Source organism: Hemitrygon akajei, chromosome 9, assembly GCF_048418815.1.
Source record: "Hemitrygon akajei chromosome 9, sHemAka1.3, whole genome shotgun sequence".
Lineage (NCBI taxonomy): Eukaryota > Metazoa > Chordata > Chondrichthyes > Myliobatiformes > Dasyatidae > Hemitrygon > Hemitrygon akajei.
Window position 1 is genome coordinate 34437718 of NC_133132.1, and position 24112 is coordinate 34461829.

The 24112-nt window shown below is 42.6% G+C and overlaps 1 protein-coding gene across 1 annotated transcript; it reads left to right on the plus strand.

Annotated features, from left to right (window-relative positions):
- Positions 1–22415, plus strand: mchr2a (melanin concentrating hormone receptor 2a). The gene is made up of 8 exons (XM_073055416.1): positions 1–126; positions 2423–2539; positions 3109–3172; positions 7923–8136; positions 9976–10176; positions 12915–13109; positions 17077–17196; positions 19842–22415. Exons 4-8 carry the CDS (start codon positions 7949–7951, stop codon positions 20164–20166), a joined length of 1029 nt encoding a protein of 342 aa, XP_072911517.1. The 5' UTR covers positions 1–126; positions 2423–2539; positions 3109–3172; positions 7923–7948; the 3' UTR covers positions 20167–22415.
- Positions 22416–24112: the final 1697 nt, after the last annotated feature.

Below are 24112 nucleotides of genomic sequence, written 5' to 3' on the forward strand. Positions count from 1 at the left end.
GAGCTCTGCAATAGTGTCAGCTTCCTGCTGGAAACTACTTCTCTCCTCGATAAGAAAACAGACGACAATACCCAAGCCAATTGAAGGCAGAGAGAACTTTTATAAATCCTCGTTGGCATCAAACAGGTAAGAAGAGGATTACTAAACACGAGGTTATGCAGATACTGGAAAACTTCAACAACACATGCAAAGTGCTAGAGGGACTCAGCAAAGCCGGCTTCCTTTCCAGTTCTGATGAATGGTTTCGGCCCGAAACGTGGACTGTTTACTCCTCTCCGGAGATGCTCTCTGACCAGCTGAGTTATCTAGCATTTTGCGTGTCTTGTTTTATATTTTGTAACTAGGGTCTATTTAGAGATCTTTCAATGAGATTTTAAAAAACTATTGGTGGATATGTAACTGTTTCTGTTTGAACTTTTAAAAATGACTTTTTTAAAATTCATTCAAATATTTTACATGCACCGAGTATTTGGTTATGATTGATCGGTAAACCTGAAATGATAGTGCCGCAGTCTATCCCGTGCTAACAAACGACACTTTCCATCCGCTCCCTGGCCAACAGGTTGCATGGGTGAAACGGTTACTTAAACTGAGAGTGGCCACAAGCACTTTGGCCCATCCAGTCCATACCGAACTGTTATTCTGCCTAGTCCCATCGACCTGCACCCAGAACTTAGCCCTCCATACCCCGCCCCTCCACGCACTTATCCAAACTTCTCTCAAATCATCTTCCACTTTCGTTGGCAGCATTGGGTAATGTTTTAATGTGTAAAGAGTCGCAATCCTCCGCGGAATGTCAACAAACCAGTCACATTAAAACACGTGCCATAATCCTCGATCAGGGAACACAAAGCACCACAAGCCCTTCGGCCCATGATGATATACCGAATTTTAACTTTCTCGAACCTAACTAACCCTTGAACATAGCCCTCCATTTTTCTGTCATCCCTAAGAGTTTCTTAAATGATCCTGATGCATTTGCCTCCACCATTACCCCTGGTAGGGCGTTCCACTCACCACCCTTCTGTGTAAGAATAAAACTTAACCCTTGACATTCCCCTATACTTTCATCCAACCATTTAAAATCGTGCCCCCCCCCCTCCCGAATTAGCTTTAACTGCCCTGGGAAAAAGCCACTGACTATCCACTCGATCTGTGCCTCTTATAATCTCGTGTAATCTCTATCAAGCCGCATCTCATCCTCCCTCGCGTCAAAGAGAAAAGCCAGTAACTCAACCCATCCTCGTAAATTCATGAACTCGAGTCTCTTTTTTAAAGAATGGTTACGGGTCTCAGATCTACGCCGCTGTAATGACACACAGGATTTCAGGAATTTGTAGACGTCCTTAGCCTACCCTGCCAGGGTTGGTTAATGTACGCTGTTCCGTTACCCCTCCCTTTTGCACTACTGTATTGTGATTGGTGTCGTTGGGCGCTGCTGCTATCGCAAAACAACATTTTTCACACAAGAGTAACACATACAAAACTCTGGAGGAACCCAACGCGTCAGGCAGCATTTATGGCGGGGATAAACCGTCGACATTTGCGGCCGAGACCCTTCATCCATAAATTTCATACAAGACAGTGATAATAAAGCAGCTTCCGATTCTGTTTATGAACTGCACTCCCATCGGAATATTCTTGTCCTTAAATATACACTATGCCAGAAGAAAATAATCAAGGCACTTAGTTGAGTTAGACGTTTTTGAGTATTAAACGGAACTTCTGCAACAGAAAGCAGGTTCCTTTGTTGCAGGCCCGACGAATATCACCAAAGTGCAGTGTCGGGACAAGGACGTTTTCACTGAAATGATAATCCGCCTGCCACCTCCGCCCGCTGTTCCTCCTCGGTCGCGGGGCAACCGGAGCGAATGAGCACAAAATGGCCGTGCTGATGGAAAGAGCCTGCTCTTCAAATTGGGCCACACAGCCAGGCGCCCACACTCACCCTCCCCAGTTTGTATAAGCTTGTTGGAGACACCAAATGAGGGCAGTTTTTCGAATTCACTTCCAAGCCAGAACTGATGACCTGTGATAAACCAGAGTAACACGCACAAAATGCTGGAGGGACTCAGCAGGTCGGGCAGTGTCTGTGGAGCGGAATAAACAGACGGACGTTTCGGGCCGAGACCCTTCATCGGATCCTGACGGTTTTCTGCCTCTCCATAGATGCTGCCTGACCTGCTGAGTTCCTCCAGCATTTTGTGTGTGTGTGTGTGTTACTGATGTCTAAGTGTTTACTTGTAATGAGGGACGGGAGCGATTGGGATTAATTCCAATGTAACAGAAGTGGCGGAAATGATTCAGATGTAACACAGTGTAAATTTTGGCATTGGGATGTTAATGGCAAGCTACAAACTCGGTTGAACAATTCCTCCCAAACTCCCAGAGTTTCACATTCGACTTCAATTTCTCTGCACAGACACGGCCCGGAATTCGTCTGATCTGTGAGACGGGTGAAGGAAGTCCGATCCCTTCGTCTCAGGTTTATTGTCTCGGTTCTCCTGCCTGCAGTGTTATGTATAACAAACTGCGCCAGGTAAATGCTTGGAAAGTCAGAGAAAGTGCAGCCGGTACTCAAAACACTGTCAATTACCCGAGCTCGACCCTTGGTGTTTATGGATCATTTCAGATTTTCATGAAAGTGAATTGGCCGGACGAGTTTATAAACCCATGAGACACGAGAGCAGGATTAAGTTATTCGGCGCGTCGAGTCTGCTCCGCCATTCCATCATGGCTGATGTATTACCCTCTCAACCCCATTCTCCCGCTTCCTTCCCATAACCTTCGACGCCCTTAAACGGGCCTTAATCTGGATTTTATTAACTGTTTCCCTTTTAATCTCCATCAAATCCGTTAGCCATCAAGGTAGCAAGCAACCTTACATACAACAGTAAACTAGGAATGTAATTCTGAGGATGAGCCTGACAAGGCGTATTTGGCGCGAAATAAAGCCGCAGTATCCGTGATCAATACCACCTTTCCTCCGAATACAATCTAAATCGACGCGTCAAAGTTGTTTTCTTATTATTGACATAGTGTAGCTATTTCAAGTCCTATTAAATGATTACTCACAGTTCTCATAGAGCTTTATTATTTGCTGTGAAGGGCCCCTGTCAGGCGATGTAGAAGAGGCTTGACCCAAACGCGGAGCAGTGGAGGCAATTTAGAGGTGATCAAGAACTTTAATAATAAGCGTGCAAAATAACATGCGGGGGGGGGGGCACAGAACAAGAGGGGACGGATGCTCAGCTCGACAAAGCAACTGAAGTCTAGGAGTAACTGGTTGAGGATGGACGAACAAGGACTGTGGATGGGAACTGCATTTAAATAGGCTGCAGGTAAAGAGTTGGAAACGAATGGTAGGTGACTCCTGTTAGCTGGGTGTTGATTGGGAACTGCCTGCCCCGATGCAGGCTCTAAAGCCTCAGCCTGAACAGTTGACTCTTTAGCCAGTTATCTGCAAAATCTCCTGTTTATGTTTGCTGAATAATTTAGCCTGATTATGTTTGCCAAGTTAGACTTAAAGTTTCAGGGATCTTATATTTGGCAAATTAATCTAATATAGTTTTAAAAATTTAAATATGCTGTTAGTTTTATTTTACTCCTATAATCAGGCAGTTTATTCCTAAACAGAAAGTATTTAAAAGCAGAGCTTTATGCCAGCTTTGCCTTGAACAATCCACATTAGGGCTGTGTAAGAAGTGCTACCTTTAATCATAAGACCATAACATATGGGAGGAGTTTGGCCCATCAAATCTGCTCGGCCATTTCATCATGGCTGATCCAATTTTCCTCTCAGCCCCAATCTCCTGCCTTCTCTCCCTGCTCATTGAAGAATCTATCAACTTCTGCCTTAAAAATAAATACAGACTTGTCCTCCACAGTTGCCTGTGGCAAAGAATTCCACAGATTCACCACACCCTGGCTAAAGAAATTCTTCCTCCTTTCTGTTCTGAAAGGACGCCCCTCTATTCCAAGGCTGTGTCCTTTGGTCTTAGACTCTCCTTCCGTAGGGAACATCCTCCCCACATCCACTCTATCAAGGCCTTCCAGCATTCGATAGGTTTCAATGAGGTCTCCCCTCATTCTTCTGAATTCTAGTGAATATAGGCCTAGAACCATCAGATGATCTTCTTATGACAAGTCGTTCAATCCTGGAATCATTTTCATGAACCTCCTTTGAACCCTCTCCAGTTTCAGCACATCCTTTCTACGATGAGATGCCCAAACCTGCTCACGATACTCCAAATGAGGCCTCACCAGTGCGTTATAGAGTTTCAACATTACATCCTTGCTTTTATATTCTTGTCCTCTTGCGATGAGTGCTGACATTGCATTCACTTTCCTCACCACCAATTCAACCTGCAAATTAACCTTTAGCGAATCCTGCACAAGCAGTCCCAAATACCTTTGCACCTCAGATTTTGAATATTTTCCCTGGTTAGAAAATAATCTATGCTTCTACTCCATCTACCAAGGTGCATTACTGTGCACTTCCCAACACTATATTCCATTTGCCACTTCTTTGCCCATTCTCCTAATCTGTCTTAAGTTCTTCTGTAGCCTGTGTACTTCATCAAAATTAAACATCTCCTCCACCTATCTTCAGGATGGCGACCAAGATTTCAAAGGCAGTTTTGCAGCAGTTTCTCTGAGATGATGAGCAACCAATCAGCAAGAGGGATTCAATAGAAAGGGCTGTTCAAACCAATTCAGATGCAGACGGAGCAGCTGTTCAGTGAGCGGCGATTCTTTTGGAGTGCGACAGGGTTTAGAGTGGCTTTGGCGAGATCAGACTTGGGTGAGGTAAATTGTCTTGTAAGTTATTCTCTCTCAGTTTTTATTTGTTCATTCCTTAGGTTGCAAAGGACAGGTGACTGTCCGGAGAAGGAGGGGAATGCACAGCCCATGCTGAGTACCCCTGTGGCCATTCCCCTCAGTAATGAGTTATTAACTTTTGATCCTCTTGAGGGGTACAACCTATCAGGGGGAGCCACAGTGACAGGGTGTCTGGCACAGGGTCTGGTGCTGAGGCTCAGAGGAGCAGAGAGGTGAAGGGGACAGCCGTGCTGATGGATTCCTTCATCAGAGGAAAAGAGACAAGGTTTTGTGGGTGTGATAGAGACACCCGGTTGGTATATTGCCTCCATGGTTCCAGGATTAGGGGTGTCTCAGATCGGGTACATGCCATTCTCGAAGGGGAGGGTGAGCAGCCAGAAGTCCTGGTACATTTTGACACCAATAACGTCAGTGAAAAGGTGAGGAGGACCTGAAGAGAGATTTTAGAGAGCTGGGTAGAAAACTGAGAAATAGGACCTCCAGGGTAGTAATCTCTGTGCCATATGCCAATGAGGGTAAGAATAGGATGATTTGGCAGGTGAATGTGTGGCAGAGGAATTGGTGCAGGGGGCAGGGGTTCAGATTTATGAATCATTGGGATCTCTTCTGGGGAAAGTATGACCTGTCCGAAAGGGGCAGGTTACACCTGAACCCAAGGGGGTCCAATATCCTTGTGGGCGGGTTGGCTAAAGTTGTTCGGCTGGGTTTAAACTAATTTAGCAGAGGGATGGGAACCAGAGTGATTGTGTGGAAGATGAGGTAGTTGGTTTACAGGGAGAGGCAATGTGTAGTAAGACTCCTAGCAAGGAGGCTGATGACAGGGCAAAATTACAGTCAACAGGATGAGTTTGGGAAAATGTGGACAAATTTGAAGAGAGTGAATACAGGACTGAAGGTATTATATTTGAATGTGTGCAGTATACAGAATAAGGTAGATGAACTTGCAGCACAGTTACAGTTAAGTGTGTGTGATGTTGTAGGCTTCACTGAATCATGGCTGAAAGAAAATAGCTGGCAGCTTAATGTTCAAAGATACACGTTGTATCAAAAGGACAGGCAGGAAGGCTGAGGGGGTGGTGTTGCTCTGTTTGTAAAAAAATCAAATCGTTATAAAAAGGTGACATAGAGTCTGAAGGTTTTGATTTATTTTCAATAGAGCTAAGGAACTGCAAGGGTAAAAAGACCCTGATAGGTGTTATCATTATTACAGTAGAGTAAAGGGAATTTCAGAGGCATGAGCAAGGAGTTGGCCATAACTGATTGGAAAAGAACTCTGGCGAGGATGACTGCAGAGCAGCAATGGCTGGATTTTCTGGAGGCAATTTGTGAGATTCAGGAAATGTACATCCCAAAGTGGAAGAAGTATTGTATTCTAAAGGCAAAATGACACAACTGTGTCGAACAAGAGAAGTCAAAGCCAACATAAAATCCAAAGAGGGGGCATATAATAGAGCAAAAAATAGTGGGAATTTAAAGGATTGGGAACCTTTTAAATACCAATAGAAGGTAACTAAAAAAAGCCATTAAGAAGGTAAAGATGGAATATGAAGTAAGCTAGCTAATGATATTAAGAAGGATACTAAAAGTTCCTTCAGATGCATTAAGTGTAAAGGGACATCCATTTAGAATGGAGATGAGGAGGAATTTCTTCAGCCAGAGAGTGGTGAATCTGTGGAACTCTTTGCCACAGGCAGCTGTGGAGGCCAAGTCTTTATGAATATTTGAAGCAGAGGTAATCAATTTTTAGTTGATTAGTGCATGAAGGGATATAGATAGATAGATAGATAGATAGATAGATAGATACTTTATTCATCCCCATGGGGAAATTCAACTTTTTTCCAATGTCCCATACACTTGTTGTAGCAAAACTAATTACATACAATACTTAACTCAGTAAAAAAAAATATGATATGCATCTAAATCACCATCTCAAAAAGCATTAATAATAGCTTTAAAAAGTTCTTAAGTCCTGGCGGTAGAATTGTAAAGCCTAATGGCATTGGGGAGTATTGACCTCTTCATCCTGTCTGAGGAGCATTGCATCGATAGTAACCTGTCGCTGAAACTGCTTCTCTGTCTCTGGATGGTGCTATGTAGAGGATGTTCAGAGTTATCCATAATTGACCGTAGCCTACTCAGCGCCCTTCGCTCAGCTACCGATGTTAAACTCTCCAGTACTTTGCCCACGACAGAGCCCGCCTTCCTTACCAGCTTATTAAGACGTGAGGCGTCCCTCTTCTTAATGCTTCCTCCCCAACACGCCACCACAAAGAAGAGGGCGCTCTCCACAACTGACCTATAGAACATCTTCAGCATCTCACTACAGGCATTGAATGACGCCAACCTTCTTAGGAAGTACATTCGACTCTGTGCCTTCCTGCACAAGGCATCTGTGTTGGCAGTCCAGTCTAGCTTCTCGTTTAACTGTACTCCCAGATACTTGTAGGTCTTAACCTGCTCTACACATTCTCCATTAATGATCACTGGCTCCATATGAGGCCTAGATCTCCGCAGGAGATTTGGGCTGAAAGGAAAAATGGATCAGCCGTGATGAAATCGCAGAGCAGACTCGATGGAGCAAATGGCCTAATTCTGCTCTTATATCTTATGGTCTTAAAAGAGATTTTGCAGATGATGGAAAACCAAAGCAACAGGCACAAAATGCTGGAGGAACTCAACTGATCAGACAGCATCTATGGAAGTGAATACACTGTCGACGTTTCAGGCTGACATTGTACATCAGGACTGGAAAAGAGGGGGGAAAATGTCGAATAAGAAGGGGGCAGAGGGAAAGGAGTACATGCTAGAAGCTGATAGCTGAAGCCAAGTGAGTGGGGGAGGGTGGTGAAGTAAGAAGCTGGGAGGTGATAGGTGGAAAAGGTAAAGGGCTGAAGAAGAAGGAATCTGATAGGAGAGGGGAGTGGTCCATGGAAGGAAGCGAAGGAGGAAGGTAAAAATATTACCAGTGGTTTGAGTAATTGATGTTCATGTCATCTGTTGAAAGCTATCTACTTTTATTCATTAATTGAGCTGTTTGTTCTTCATTGGCTCGAACTAATACTATTTATTACTTATTACAGAACAAATAATCTAAACTATAAAAGCTATGAATGGGTCCCAAACACTGCGCTGGGCTTGGAATAATGGATCTGAATGGATAAACACGTCTGAGAGCATTCTATATGAGCACCAACTGATCAACGTATTTGAAACCATTCTCCTTCCTTCATTCATTAGCATTCTCTGTTCAACAGGATTCTTCGGAAATATTTTCATCTTATTTACAATCATCAGGTAGAAAATCAAAATTAAAAGCATTTGGAAAGTCAATTGAGTTGTTTTGAAAATTTGTAAAATACTTAATGAACGTTGATGTTTAGTTCTTACTTTGAGCTCAATAGTAATTTACTTTTACACTTAAACGAGAGGTGTGACAGGGTAACCCAGAATTCTGTTGTTGCTGTTATTGTTAACTTTACTAATTTGTACATTGTTCTGTTGTAAGTGCGTAAAAAAAGTGTAAAAAGGTGGTTTAACAAAAAGATTTATCATAAAGATAGATGAAGAGAAAAAGCCTGTTTTGAGCTCCAAAGAGCCTAGAGCACAGAACATATGGCTCTGGGTCTGTATTCACTGGAACTCAGAAGAATGAGGGATGATCTCATTGAAACCTATTGAATGGTGAAAGGCCTCCAGAGAGTGGATATGGAGTGGATGCTTCCTATGGTGGGGTAGTCTAGGACCTGAGGATATAGCCTCAGAATAGAGGGACGTCCTTTTAGAACAGAGATGAGGAGGAATTTCTTTAGCCAGAGAGTGGTGAGTCTGTGGAATTCATTGCCACAGGTGTCTGCGGAGGCCAAGTTGGTGAGTAGATTTAAGGCAGAAGTTGATAAGTTCTTGATTAGTCAGGGTATGAAGGGTTAAGGGGAGAAGGCAGGAGATTGGAGCTGAGAGGGAAAATGGATCAGCCATGATGAAATGGTGGAGCAGACTCGATGGGTCCAATGGCCTAATTCTCCTCTTATATTTTATAGAATAGTACAGCATAGGCACAGGACTTTTAGCCTGCAATGTACCAATCCAATTAAATTATTAATCAAATGTTGCAGAATTTTGTGTTTTTATTTCAGCATAAAGTTTATGTTTGGCCTTGCAAGGAAATGGAGCACAACACAAAAGAAATCACGTACAGGAGAAGGTCATTTGACCCTTGAAACCTCCTCCTCCATTCAACAAGACCCTGGCTGATCCATCTACCTGGTGTTGGTTCATTAGTGTCACGTGATTCATGAGCACATCAAGGTAGTTAAAAGAGTACAGAATGCAGAATATAGGCACAAGAGATTCTGCAGATGATGGAAATGTTGAGCAACACACACACAAAATGTTGGAGGAACTCAGCGGGTCAGGAAGAAGAATCTGCAGAATCTCTTGTGTTTAGGAATAAACAGCCGGATTATAAACTGCTGCATTGAGTTAGACCTGAATCTGGGTGCACAATCATGAGCGTACAGAAAGTGGGGGAGCGGGGGATGAGCGGACAGCCGTGTGGGGCACCAGTGTTGAGGATAAACACTTTGTATATCCTCACATCCGTCCGTGCTAAACTGCATCTGCTGGGCACTGGTCCATTTGCATGACTTGTTTAGTCACGTTGGAGTCTCATTGCACTCTCCTCGCTGCTCAAGCTTTCACTTGCCTTCCGTGTGTTCCCTGGATATGCGCTGTTGTAAAAAGGAATTCTGTGTGGCATTTTGCTGCCATTATCCTATCTAAACAAAGCTGGGCTGAGAAAAAGCCCTGAAGCAGGTATAATGGCATAGTGGTTAGTACGACGCTATTCCAGCCCAGCGCATCGAAGTTCAGAGTTTAATTCCAGCATTCTCTGTAAGAAAGTTTTACGTACTTCCATTGTGCACATGGATTTCCTCCGGGTGCTCTGGTTTCCTCCCACAGTCCAAAGATGTATTGGTTAGTAGGTTAAATTGCTGATTGTAAATTGTCCTGTGATTAGTCCAGGGTTAAATTGGAATGTTGCAGTGCCCCGGAAGGGGCAGTTCTGAAATGTATCACTAAATAAATAAAATAATCCAGTGCTGATCATATGTGGGTCTATTTCGGGTCTGCGAGGAGCACCATCCCAGATATTTATATTTGTAACTTGGCAGTGGCAGATTTGGTCCATGTGATTGGAATGCCATTCCTCATCCATCAGTGGGCACGAGGAGGAGAGTGGGTGCTTGGCAGTACTGCCTGCACCGTTATTTCCTCACTGGACAGTTGCAACCAAGTTGCATCTTGTGCAATTATGACAGCTATGAGCCTGGACAGGTAAGCACGAGCACACCGTGTTAATTGAACAAATGTTAAAAATGATTCAAAGAAACAACTCCATATTTAGCTATATAAAGTTCAACAAACATGCACTGAAAACCAGGTTATTCTGGGTTCCTGGAGACTTTTCAAGATGGAATGTGCATTACTTGGAAGAGTTTTTTAAAAAAACCGTTATTCATCCTGGAAAAATATCTCCAGTGTTCCTCTGATTAACTTACCATCAGCACAGATGCACAACGGTGTGTGCTTAGCCCCTGCTCTAATCACTTAACGGCAGTGAGGCTAAGTACAGCTCCAATGCCAACAACAAATTTTGCTAGCCAAATCAAAGATGGTAACAAATTAGCATATAGGAGGCAAATTGAAAATCTGAACTGATTTCACCACCCCTGGACTTTCTTCCAAGGACTCCACAGCACATGTTCTCAATGTTCGATCTATCTATCAGTTGTAGTACAGAACAAGCATCAGAATTGGGAAGAAATGTGATCTAACTGAGTTTGACTGTTATTACCAGACCTGGGATTTTCATGCACAATGGTCTGGAGAGTTTACAGAAAATGGTGCAAAAGCTGGAATTTGATTGTAAACAGGTGAGAGAGTGAAAAACCTGATTGGATGAGGTCAAAAAACAAAAGCATCCAGTGTGTGGCAGTTCAGTGGGGAAAAAAGACTTGTTAATGAGGGAGGTCAGAGGAGAATGACCAGACTGGTTCAAACTGACAGGAAAGCGACAGTAACTTAAATAACCATAACCATGTGTTATAATAGTCGTGTGTAGAAGAGCATCTCTGTACACACAACACATTGAACCTTGAAGTGGACGGGCTACAGCAGCAGAAGACCATGAACATACACTCAGTGGCCACTTTATCAGGTCAGGAAGTACCTAATAAAGTGGTCACTCAGTATATATTAAATACTGAGAACTCGGTCACTTTGGATTCCTAGGGACTTTTCAATATGGGATGTGCATTACATGAAAGGGTAAAAAAAACACGATTCATCCTGGAAATACCTCCGGTGTTCAATCAATTGATTAATAAGATGGACATATACAACAGGTCAGGCAGTGTATGTAAATTCAGAAACAGAATTAACATTTCAAGTCCATAAGCTGGAAATTGGTGATTTGAAAATGTTAGTTCTTTTTACCTTTGCAGTTTTCACTTGACCTGCTAGGTATTTTTGAGTATTTTATATTTTAGTTTAGATATCCAGCATCATTGGTATTCTGAATTTTAGCAGTTAGGGTAGCAACCCTCAGGATGTAAATACAATACCAGTTCCTTCAGCAGTTTATTTCTCTGTTATGACATAGAGTAATTCAAATCCTTTGAAATGTATTGCTTTGCACTGATTGATTAGTCCTCACCAAATCAGGTTTATTGCTCTCCCACCTTGTTTGCAATCAAATTCCAGTTCTTACTTAGAGCAACACCTTCGTCTTTGTTAAAATTCTTTTCTTCTAGTTTTATTTCAATGTTTTCTTCACCAGGCGGTCCCAGAACGGTAGTGTTGTGCTGTTGAAGTCAATCCTATGGCCATTGCGAATGCGGTGTTCTGGTACTACCAATTTCCCTGGGAAACCCGAACGGATGCATGCCTGTGCTCCTTGATGTGGGTGTCCACCGTGTGTCCTGCCTGGCCGACATACAGTGTTCCACATTCACAGGGAATCCTGTAAACACCAGCCAGGTCATCTTTGACCCATGAAGGCTGTGATTTGAGCTTCCTTATGGGTTTGTAGATGATATTAATCCAGTGTTGCTTCAGGATCCCGGCGATCCTTCCAAAAACTTGGGGAAGACAGGCAGTAGCGATGGGTTCCTCATTATTGTTAGGTTTCCTGGTTTTCCTGTCAGCCCTTTTGAGGGCCCGATTAATTTCCTTCACCTTGTAGCCATTCTGTAGGAAAGTTGTGCGTAATCGTCTTATTTCTTCATGAAGGCTCTCTGGGTCTGAAATAGTTTTCGCACGGTTAAGCAAAGTAGAAAGAACTGTTCTATGTTGGGAGGTGTGATGATGGCTGGTATAGCTGAGATATAAGTCCATGTGAGTGGGTTTCGGATAGACACTATACCTGAGTCTACCGTCTGGTTTCCGTCATATTAGGATGCCCAGGAACGGGAGGCAATTATTCTCCATCTCATTGCCACAGGCGGCTGTGGAGGTCAGGTCTTAACAGCATTTAAGGCAGAAGCTGATGGATTCTTGGTTGGTCTGGGCACGAAGGGAGGAAGGTGGGGCTGAGAGGGGAAAATGGATCGGCCAGGATGAAATGGTGGAGCAGACTCGATGGGCCAACCAATATCTTATGGTCTTAAGAGGGAGCTGTGGCATATGAGAGCAACCTCCACTGTGTAGCAGAGATGAAGTGGCAGCTGCGAAAGGAGGCACTGAGCAGCCGCTGACCACAGCCACCACTTAATCGTACCCACACTGCAGCAGAATATGTGGATCCTGGATCTGCCTGTGCAGTCTCCTGAGGACCCACCAATGGACAACCCCTGAGGAGAACATCATGGTCATCTCCAGTGATCACTGCTACTGCTTGCCTTTATTCTATCTACACCCCTCATAACTGTTATGGAGTTTTTACCAACTCCATATCATCAACAGAGGCAGGAGGCTATCACTAAACCATGTCTTACATAGTTTACAAATGCAGACTGAGTTCATCAGTTATGATAGCTGTGCTTCTGAAAGTCTACTCAATATCTCATTCTTAGGTACCTGGCTCTTGTTCATCCATTCAGTTTGACAAATTTCAGAACCAGGTCAAAAACCATTAAAATCAACGTGAGCCTTTGGGCAGTTTCCCTCGTACTGGTTCTTCCATCCTGGATGCACGCAAAAGTCATTCAATTTCAGGACGGCCTGGAAAGCTGTGCTTTTGATCTGACTTCACCCCAGGACATACTTTGGTAAGTGTTTTTGAAAATAGGGTGCCTAAGTGAATCTGTGGCATCCATTGCCACTGGCAGCCACAGAGGCCCAATCATTGGCTATATTTACAGTGGAAGTTGATAGGTTCTTCATTAGTAAGGATTTCAGAGGTTATGGGCAGAAGGCAGGAGAAAGGGGTTGAGGTGGAAGATAAACGAGCCATGATGAAATGGTGGAGCAGACTCGATGAGTCGAATCCCCTTCTGTTCCTCTGTCTTATGGTCTAAGTGCTTTGCTGAAAATGTTTGACGTGCATCTTTTTAATCACTCTAGGGTTTACACTTAAACCTAAAAACATTGCATCCAGAAGCATCCATGAGCAATTTTGAATTGAACTCTCTGCTGGTAAGGTTGGTGGAAGTCAGAGCTTTAAAAAAAGAGAATTGGACAGATACATGGGGGTGAAAATTATTTGCAAACCACAAGGAAAAGATGGGAGTGTTGTCCCTGATTATTTATTTGGAGATACTGCGCGGAATAGGCCCTTCTGGTTCTTCGAACCATGCTGCCCAGCAACCCCTGATTTAACTCTACTCTAAGGTATAATGTATAATGGACAATATAATGTCCATATAATGGACAATGTATAATGATCAATTAACCTACTAACCAGTAGATCTTTGGACTACGGGAGGAAACCGGAGCACCCAAAGTAAACTCGTGTATTCCATGAGGAGAGTGTTGAAACTGCTCATAGGTGATGTCAGAATTGAACTCTGAACTCTGACACTGGAGCTATAATAGTATCACACTAACTGCAATGCTACCCTGGTGATTAATTAGACTCCGACAACTCGTAGCACCACATTATTACTGCTCAGGGCATTTGAATTCAGAGTTCTATTCAGATGCTGTCTGTCGGAAGCTTGTACCCATGAGTGCAGAGGTTTCCTCCCACAGTCCAGAGACGTACTGGTTAGTAGATTAATTGTTCCTGTGATTAGGCTAACAGTAAATAAGGTGGATTGCTGGGTGGTGTAGGTCACTGGGCTGGAAGGTCCTACTCTGCGCTATCTCTAAATAAATAAAATTAAAAATAAATGACCTCACGCTCATTCCTCAATCACTTCATTTACTTGTGCATAAGGAGACCAGCATGGCCCCTGTCATCAAACTGCTCAGAGGTCTGAACAGAGATGCGCCATTTTTAAACAAAAATGGACTCACTGGATACAGATATTCGCCAATTGGTAATCTTGTGGATATTCACATTCCTTATTTGCACAATCAATCACCAATTATATTATGATAATAAGATGTTAATACCCAATAAAATGTGCTCATTAAATGCTGATAATACTGCAGAACTGGTAAAATAACTGACTAATAGTGAGTGTCACCTTAAAATGCTTCATTTGCATCCTCATCTTGTCTCGGATAGCTCTGGCTCCCTGCTGTGCTCAGGGAGGGATATGTTCTTCAAAAAGCTTCCTTACTTGGGCTGACTGCAGGCTGTCTGTAAAGACAGACCGACATACTTTATTGATCCCGAGGGAAATTGGGTTTCGTTACAGTCGCACTAACCAAGAATAGTGTAGAAATATAGCAATATAAAACCATAACTAATTAAATAATAATAATGCCAAGTGGAAATTAGTCCAGGACCAGCCTATTGGCTCAGGGTGTCTGACACTCCAAGGGAGGAATTGTAAAGTTTGATGGCCACAGGCAGGAATGACTTCCTATGACGCTCAGTGTTACATCTCGGTGGAATGAGTCTCTGGCTGAATGTACTCCTGTGCCTAACCAGTACATTATGGAGTGGATGGGAGACATTGTCCAAGATGGCATGCAACTTGGACAGCATCCTCTTTTCTGACACCACCGACCGAGAGTCCATTTCCACCCCCACAACATCACTGGCCTTACGAATGAGTTTGTTGATTCTGTTGGTGTCTGCTACCCTCAGCCTGCTGCCCCAGCACACAACAGCAAACCTGATAGCACGGGCCACCACAGACTCGTAGAACATCCTCAGCATCGTCCGGCAGATGTTAAAGGACCTCAGTCTCCTCAGGAAGTAGAGACGGCTCTGACCCTTCTTGTAGACAGCCTCAGTGTTCTTTGACCAGTCCAGTTTATTGTCAATTCGTAAACTATCTTTGCCTGGACATTACCTTAACCCTTGCCTTGTTACAACTTTGAGATCCCACCCACTTTCCTTCCCCTCACCTGTCACCTTGTACTCCTTCGCCTCTCCACACCTTCTTATTCTGGAATCTTCCCACTTCCTTTCCAGTCCCGACTAAGGATCTCGTCCCGAAATGCTGACTGCTTAAAGAGGATTAAAGATTACAGATGAGCTTTATTTGTCTCACGTACATCGAAACATACAGTGGAATGTTGTCGTTTGCATCAATGGCCAAAACAGGATTGAGCTGGGGTGGTCTGCAACTGTTGCCACACTTCCAGTGCCAACGTAGCACGGCCACAAAGTACTAACCCTAACCTGTATGTCTTTGGACTGAGAGAGGAAACCAGAGTTTTGAATGTGTATTGTTCTGTGATGAGATTGATGCACCATCAATAACTCACGCCGAGACTTAGGTAGTGAGATATCGGCTTTTATTGACTGAAGAACAACACTACATCCTGGGGAAAATGAGGGAGAGCAGCAGGCCACAGTCGCCTTTATACAGGGGTCTGTGGGAGGAGCCACAGGGGTAGTCAGCAGGGTCTTGGGAGGAGCCACAGGAGCAGTCAGACAGGTATATCTACCGGTAGTTCACCACAGAGATAGAGGATGGGTCAGATTGAATTTACAGTAGAGAGGAAAAGCATTGAGCTGAGCCCTCTAATCTGCTGTTCATGTTCATCCCCTCTGCTTCATCTAACCTCTACTCCACATTACCTTGTAACTTTCTACTTTTTGTGATTACTCGGCTTCTCACTAAATATGTCTGTACTCAGCTACACCTTGATTTTAAAACCTATAGTGTAGTAGAACTTAGAGCATTACAGCATAATACAGGTCCGTCAGCCCGCGATGTTTAACCTAACCCATTTTGGTCATTGGCTATCAAATGCAAAAGTACAATTAAGGAAACCATTTAAAACAGAGAGGTTGTGGTTCTTTTCTCCCTCTCTTTTAGAATATTATGTTTCCTTTCCTCTGCAATAGCAGAGTCTTTGTATATTTTTGAGGCAGAAGTAGATGTAATTGATAAACCAGGGGGCGTGAAAAGTTGCAGAGTTAGTCAGGATCCGAGGTTCCAGTTCTATTCACCCTGATCTTACTGGGTGACAGGATAGGATTGCAGGCAGAATGGCCCCTACCTGCTTCTAACTCGTATCTTCATGTAACCTATTTCGTCAAATACATCTTGGACATTGTTTATTCAAAAAACTTCACTCCATCTTAAGTTTCTTCCCCCAGGGCAGTTAATCTTGTCAACCATTCTAGTCAGCCACTCCACCTACCCCTCAATCTATTACCCTTGTCACTGCACTGAACTGTAAACACTTTAAACCACATTTTAAGGTGCAGTTTACATTGTAAATACCTGTTGCTATTTATGAATTCCTGCACGTTTTATTCTATAACTGTACTTTAACCTGTAGATATATTTTTGTAAAATTCTTTATAACTGTTGAATGTTGTTTTTGTTGCATGTTGCATCAATACACCACAGCAAATTCCTAATATATGGAAATGTACATGGGGAATAAAGTTGATCCTTGGTCAGTCTTTGTTTTTGTACAGTTTTTCATAAATTCCTTCGTCTTGCTTTATTTTTCCTGTAAAAGCCTGCAAGGAAGTGAATTCCAAGGTAGTAAACTTTGATAATAAATTCACTTGGAACTTTGATATACATTTACATGTGTTAGAAACTTATGGTGGCGGACACAACATGCAACAAAAAACAAAGCATCTTCAAAACTTTGGGCAAGCGCTGATTAAAATAATGGTCAAAACTAATATGTTTCTCTCTGGTCCTATCACAGGTATACGTTGTACCACACCTTAACTTCCTTCTTTGTTCCTTTACCACTGATACTCATTTGCTACGTCTTGATTCTGTGTTACACATGGGACATTTATCAGGAAAACAAGAGGAATGGAAGGTAAATTGCGTGTTTAATACATAGAACGAGAAAATGAGCAACGGAAGATTGTTTTCCCCAACATGTTTTGTATCTTTGTTGTTGATTAGCTAAGGATTTTTTAAACTCAAAGAAGGAGCGCATTGCTGGCATTTATTGCTAATTGATCTTAAACACCTTGTCGATAGGTTTGATGGCCTGTCAATGCATCACTGGCACCAGCCTACCCGCCGTCAAGGACATATATACAGAAAGGTGCCAGAAAAGGACCAGTAGCATTATAAAGGATCCTATTCACCCAGCTCATGGACTGTTGTTCCCACTCTCATCAGGGAGGAGGCTATGCAGCATCCATACCAGGACCACCAGATTTGAAAGTAGTTACTTCACCCAAGCAATAAGGCTGATCAACACCTCCTTCCACTAACCCACCCCTCCTCACCCCCACCACTCACTACTTTATCATTTCCTGTCAGAGTCACCTTCTGTACAGATACTCCTGTGCCGAGCGTCACTTGATGGACGTACAATCAATCAGTGTACTGTATAGAAGCTGTCTTAAAGATTTACTGTATATCTGCTGTGTTTTTTATTATTCTTTATTTGATTGTGCTTTTTTGTGCTGCATTGGATCTGGAATAATAATTATTTCGATCTCCTTTACACTTGTGTACTGGGAATGACATTAAACACACTTCAATGCTGGGAGGGGTTCCTAGTGAGCAGAACACTGCAAGTTAGTTTAGAATGAGAGAGGACAGCGGAAAAGTAGAACAAAGCTTTCTTGACTGGCAAGTTGTTTTGATCTTGAATGAACAGCTGAAAAGAAAATATTACATGGGTGAAGTGGACAGCCAAAGACTTTTCCCCAGGGCAGAAATGGCTAATTTAAGGGGGCATAATAATAAGGAGATTGCAGGAAAGTATGGGGAGTGGGTGCGATGTCAGGGGTAAATTTTTTTATACAGAGTGTAGTGGGTGCATGTAACATACTGCCAAAGGCGGTGGGGGAGATGCATACAGTACCTTCAGGGGCATTTAAGAAACTCTTAGACAGGCACATAGATGAAAGAAAAATGGAGGGTTATGTAGGAGGGAAGGGTGAGATTGATCTTAGAGTAAGGGTATAGGGTTGGCACAACATTGTGGGCCGAAGGGCCTGTAAAAATCAAAGATTCCTCATATTTCCATTTTTAAGGAATAAACAACAGATGATAATATCATTTTTTAAATATATTTATTTGTTTAGTGATAGAGCAATGAACAGGCTCTTCTGGCCCACTGCCACTCCTTCCAGCAACCCACCTCTGTAACACTAGCCAAATCACAGGACAATTTACCATGACCAATTACCTACTAACCGGTACACATTTGGACTGTGGGAGCACCTAGAGGAAACCCATGCAGTCATGGGGTGAACCTACAAACCCTTACAGGCAGTGTCGGAATTGAACTCCGAACTTCATAACTCCCTGAGCTGTAATAGCATCGCGCTAACTGCTACGCGGCTCTGGCACCCAGAACAGCTAGCTGTCATGCTGAGAAAATGCTTCAGAGAGAGGTGGGGCCCTGCCTTTGAAAGGAGTGCAGAAATTGCTTTTGCCTGCTGTTTGAGATTTACCTGTGCCTCTGAACCCCACAAGTTCACACTCACTCAAGTGAGAATAGGACACCAGAACTATTGTGTTCCGGTCTGTGGGGAAACTGCAGGTCATCAGTCCAGTTATGGAGACACTACCAGTAAGGCCTAATCAGTCCAAGTTCAAGTTTCTTGTCATCTGACTGTACATATATACAACCAAACAAAAAAAAATGTTTCTCCGGACTACGGTGCATCCACAGGATATGTATCACACACAGCACATAAAACAAAATATTACCATAAATAAGTTACCTGTGCGGCACAGGTAATCAGTGAACAGCTCACTGTCCCAGTGACGAGACCTCGGTGGTGGCAGCGTATTCATTAGACTCACAGCCTGAGGGAAGAAGCTGTTACCCAGTCTGGCAGTCCTCACCCTGATGCTCCTGTACCTCCTTCCTGATGATAGAAGGTCAAGGAGATTTTGGGGTGGGGGGGGGGAGTGTGGGTGGGTAGTAGGGAGCCTCAACAATGCTTTGGGCCCTTTGTCTACAAGTAGTGGGGAGGGAGACCCCCTGTGATCCTCTCAGTGATTTTTACTTCCCTTAAAGTAGAATAGCTTTGTCCTGACACAGTTCAAGTTCACTTTGATGTCATTCAGCCATACACATGTATACCAACAAACGAAACAATGTTCCTCCAGACCGAGATACAATACATCTAACTCATACACAACACGTAAAGTAATATTACCCCTCCAAAAAAAATTAACAAATAATAAGGTGTATATACAATACTAGTTACAAAGTAAACAGAATAATGCTACTGGTCCTTCATACATGATGAGATCTGGGTGGTGGCGGGGAGGCAGTAGTCTTCTGGCCTGGGGGAAGAGGCTTCTTCCCATCCTAACACTTATTGTCCTAGTGCCATGGTACCTCTTGCTGATGGTAGAGGGCACCATAGCATTAGGGCAAGAACTATTAGGATGAGAAACAGCTTTCTCCACCCCCAGGCTGAACACAGATGAAGGAAGTGAGTTGGGCTGCATTTATATAAATCATTTCATTTGTTTGTTGTCTAGATATGACGTAACTATACCCAGAGCACGGCTGAAGCGACTAACCAAAATGGTCCTGGTTCTGGTGGGCGTGTTTGTGGTGAGTTCAGCACCATACCATGTGTTGCAGCTGGTTAATCTCAAAATCGCTCAGCCGACCACCGTGTACTTTATCATCTATTATACCTCCATCTGTCTCAGCTATGCCAGCAGCAGCCTTAACCCACTTCTCTACGTGCTGCTCAGTGGTAACTTCCAGCGGAGGCTGACACGCTGCACCAAGGCCCAAATGAGGGTAACTGAGCGTGAAATTATTAACATAGAAAGCACAATAATGTCAAATTACTAAGTATAAATGCTGTTAAATGTAATCCACACAAAATACTGGAGAAACTCAGCAGGTTGGGCTGCATTTATGGTAGTGCTACCTGACTTGCTGCGTTCCTTCAGCATTTTGTGTGTGATGGATTCAGATGTTTTTGATCCAATGTTCATTCATAAGCTAAGAGAGACACATAAAACTGTTGCTTTGCAATCATTTTATTAAGTGTTAATGGAATAAAGAGGATTGTAAACAGAGTGAAGCAGGGGCTAGTAGCCAAGAGCAAAGAACAGGGAAAGAATAAAGATGGCAGAGCAACATGTTGAGCAAACAGCCATTCCATTCAAATCTGTAGATAAGAGCTAACCAATCAGATATGTCCCATTCAAATAATGCAATACCAAGAAGCTTCCAGAAAGAGACAGAAGAACTGTAACCACTTGGGGACACATTGGATAATTTGCTTATATATACTGTGACCACTGGGAAACATACTAAACAATTACATGCATACAAGCAGTTATATAAAATACAAGCAATCATAACAGTTAAAACTACAAAGAAAATAACAATTACACAGTCTAATCCAATGTGTGTTGCTCAATATTTCCAGCATCTGTAGAACCTCTTGTGTTAATGAAGAGCTATTAAATTGAATCGTTAAATATATTTAGGGCTGAGAGAAAAAAATCTGTGCACTGCAAGTTATTTGAGGATTATAGGAACTGGGCAGTGGCATATGTTGTGAAATTTGTTGTTCTGTGGCAGCAGTACATTGCAATATATAATAGAAACTATAAATTACAATAAGTATATATAAAACATTAAATTAAATCAGTATTACAAAAAGAGAGGGGAAAATAGTGAAGTAGTGTTCATGGGTTTGTTGTCCATTCATAAATCTGATGGTGAAGGAGAAGGAGCTATTCCTGAAGTGTTGAGTGTGTATCTTCAGGATCTTGTACCATCATGTTTGAATCATCTTACGGAAAGGTATTTTTGGATTATAAATTCATAATAACTCTGCATTTAACTTAGATGCTGCCAAGACAAATTTGCGTAGAGCAGAATAAATTAATCAGGTATAAAGAGCATTCTGAGACAATGGGATTGAAATGCAGTGTGTGTGAACACTGTAATCTCTGCCTTGTCAGTCTGAAGTCAACTGAGAGAGCATCATAGACACAAGAGATCCAGCAGATGCTGGAAATTCAGAGTTATACATACAAAATACTGTACTGGAATAACTCAGCAGGTCCGGCAGCATAGTTGAAAAGGAATAAACAGTCAACATTACCTGATGAGGGGTCTCGGCCTGAAGCATTGAGTCTTTATTCCGCTCCATAGATGCTGCCTGACCTGTTGAGTTCCTCCAGCATTTCGTGTACGAGTGGATTATCTTTACCACAAAATATTAGCAAAGATTTCAAGGAAAACGGATTCTAAAATTTAATTTTTTTGGGCTCACATCTCGTTCCAAAAAGCGACAAAAAGAAGGGATGCCTTTTTAAAACAGAAACTTCTAAAGCGAAGGTCAATATCCATTGTCAGAACAATCACACTCCAAGACCTGATGTGCAGCTCCTCTACACTATTACAAAGCACAAGGGGGCCCATTTGTCCTTTGGCTCTTTGTAAGACAAACCGTTCAGCATGAAGGCCAGCACTCTCCCCATATTTCTACATCTTTTCACTTTTAAATGTTAATCAATCTCCCTTCATAGAGTTATAGATGAACCTGAATCCACCTTAATCCTCTTTAATCTCCATCATCTTTGTCATCCTAGTATTTTGTAAAAATAGCATTCATTGAAAATAATGTACATTGTGGCCTCAAAACAGAAATAATTCTGAAGAGCTGTTGCTACATATTTCATTATGTTTTAGCCCTTCCCAACATAAATTGCAACAGATTCCTATAACTAATCATTTTTGGCACATATATCTGTACTGGTATTAACATGTATTAAGTGCAGTAACATTTATTCGTGTTTTCAATTAGAGCTTCCAATGTAACAGTTGGTCTTAAAAATATGACACCCATTTCCACAATAGTGAACTTTCTTGACCTTTCTTGCACCTGATTGAATTGTTAGTTAAATAGATTAAATGAATTAATTTAAATAATTAAGGAGCAATATTAAGAAATGTTTTGGTAAAAATCAGATGTGAACTGTTAGGTTAACTTGTCTGGTGCTTTAAGATGATGTGAAAATGTTTAAAACTGCATGTCTTAATTCCCTGTGTTACGAAATGAGTCCATGTGCGTGATAACAGCAACGTTTGTCCCGCCTGCCTCTGATCAAACTTATTCCCTTAATATTATTTCATCCTGCAGACTGAAATCTTACAATATTTGCGTGTGAGTAAAATAAAAACTAAAATTTTGAATTTAGTGCTTTTGTTCCTTGATTTGTGAAATTATTGTTTGTTCCTCTCTTCCTCATTCGAGTCAAGTTGTTTTGTCTTTCTGCTTGGCCTATGATTTTTACCCGTCTTCTTCTCATCATGGGACTCTTAGACTATCTATTTTCCTCTTATTTATATTTTATTTAGAGATACGGTGTGGAACAGACCCTTCTGGCCTAACAAGCTCCACCACCCAGCCCACCTATTTAACCCTAGCCGAATTCAAGATTGTCTAATGTCATTTCCTGTACACAAGTGCGAAGGAGAGCAAAATAATTGTTACTCCAGATCTGATGCAGCACAAAAAACCCACAAAAGGTAAAGAACACAGTAATAATAATAAAACACAATGAATGTAAATAAATAAGATAGCTTCTCTACATAATTGATTGTATGTCCATATAACAATAGGCTGTACATAAGGTGATTTACAGGAAATACTGGAGGGGTGGGTTAGTGGGCGGAGGTCTTGATCAGCTTCACTGTTTGGGGAAAGTGTCTGTTTTTGAGTCTGGTGGTCCTGGTGTGGATGCTGTGTGATGGGAGTGGGACAAACAGTCCATGAGCAGGGTTGTGGAGTACTACCCATTGTGGAGCCCTCTTGTCTACCGCAGTGAAGTTTCCATACAAAGCAGTGATTCAACTTGTGAGGATGCTCTCTACCGCACATCTGTAGAATGGCGTGAGTATGGACGTACAAAGTCCAGCTCTCCTCAGAGAGTAGAGGCATTGGTGAGCTTTCCTGATTGTGTAAAATGGGTTCTGGGAGCATGAGAGGTTGTGTGTGATGTGCACTTGCAGGAGTTTGAAACTGCTTGTAGTTTGTACAGCTGTGCCATTAACGTAAATGGGGCAGGAGTTGTGTGAGTTCTCCTGAAGTTGATAACCATCTCCTTTGACTTGTTGACATTGGGAAGGAGGCTATTTGCCTGGCACTAGGCCTCGAGCTCTTCAACCTCCTCTCTGTAGGCCTTCTTATCCTTGTTGGTGATTGAGCCCCACCACTGTTGTGTCATCGGCAAACTCAACAATGTGATTGCTAGGGTGTTTGTCCATGTAGTCGTGTGTGAGCGGACCGTGCTGCAGTGGGCTCAGCACACAGCCCTGGGAGGCACCGTTGTTGAGTATGACGGGGAGGGAGGAGTGGTTAAGCATTCAGATTATCTGAGGCTTGTTTTTGGCAGGAAGTGGCTGCACAGTGGTGTACTTAGATTGAGAAAATTTGCAATGACTAATTAAACTAGTAACTGGTACATCTTTGGACTGTGGGGAGAAATCGGAGCACTTGGAGGAAACCCATGCGCTCACTAGGAGGATGTACAGACTTCCTACAGTTAGCGGTAGAATTGAGCTCAGCACTCTGAAACCCCAAGCTGTAATAGTCGTGTGCTGACTGCTACACTTTCACATTGCTGTTTTTCTGTCTTCAAGACTTTTTTTCATCCTGATCACCAAATCTTTCCATTGTTGCTCGTCTTATCATTTCCTACCAAATGATGTTCATTTCCTTTATATGGCAGGCTGTGTAACTACCACCATTCCTTGCATTTAGCTTTGTTGTTTT

Excerpts from the sequence above, each read along its gene's own strand:
- mchr2a (XM_073055416.1), top strand. The coding sequence starts at position 7,949 with ATGAATGGGTCCCAAACACTGCGCTGGGCTTGGAATAATGGATCTGAA. Across the intron at positions 10,177-12,914 it reads ACAGCTATGAGCCTGGACAG|GTACCTGGCTCTTGTTCATC; the intron begins GTAAGCACGAGC and ends TCTCATTCTTAG. Across the intron at positions 17,197-19,841 it reads GAAAACAAGAGGAATGGAAG|ATATGACGTAACTATACCCA; the intron begins GTAAATTGCGTG and ends TTTGTTGTCTAG.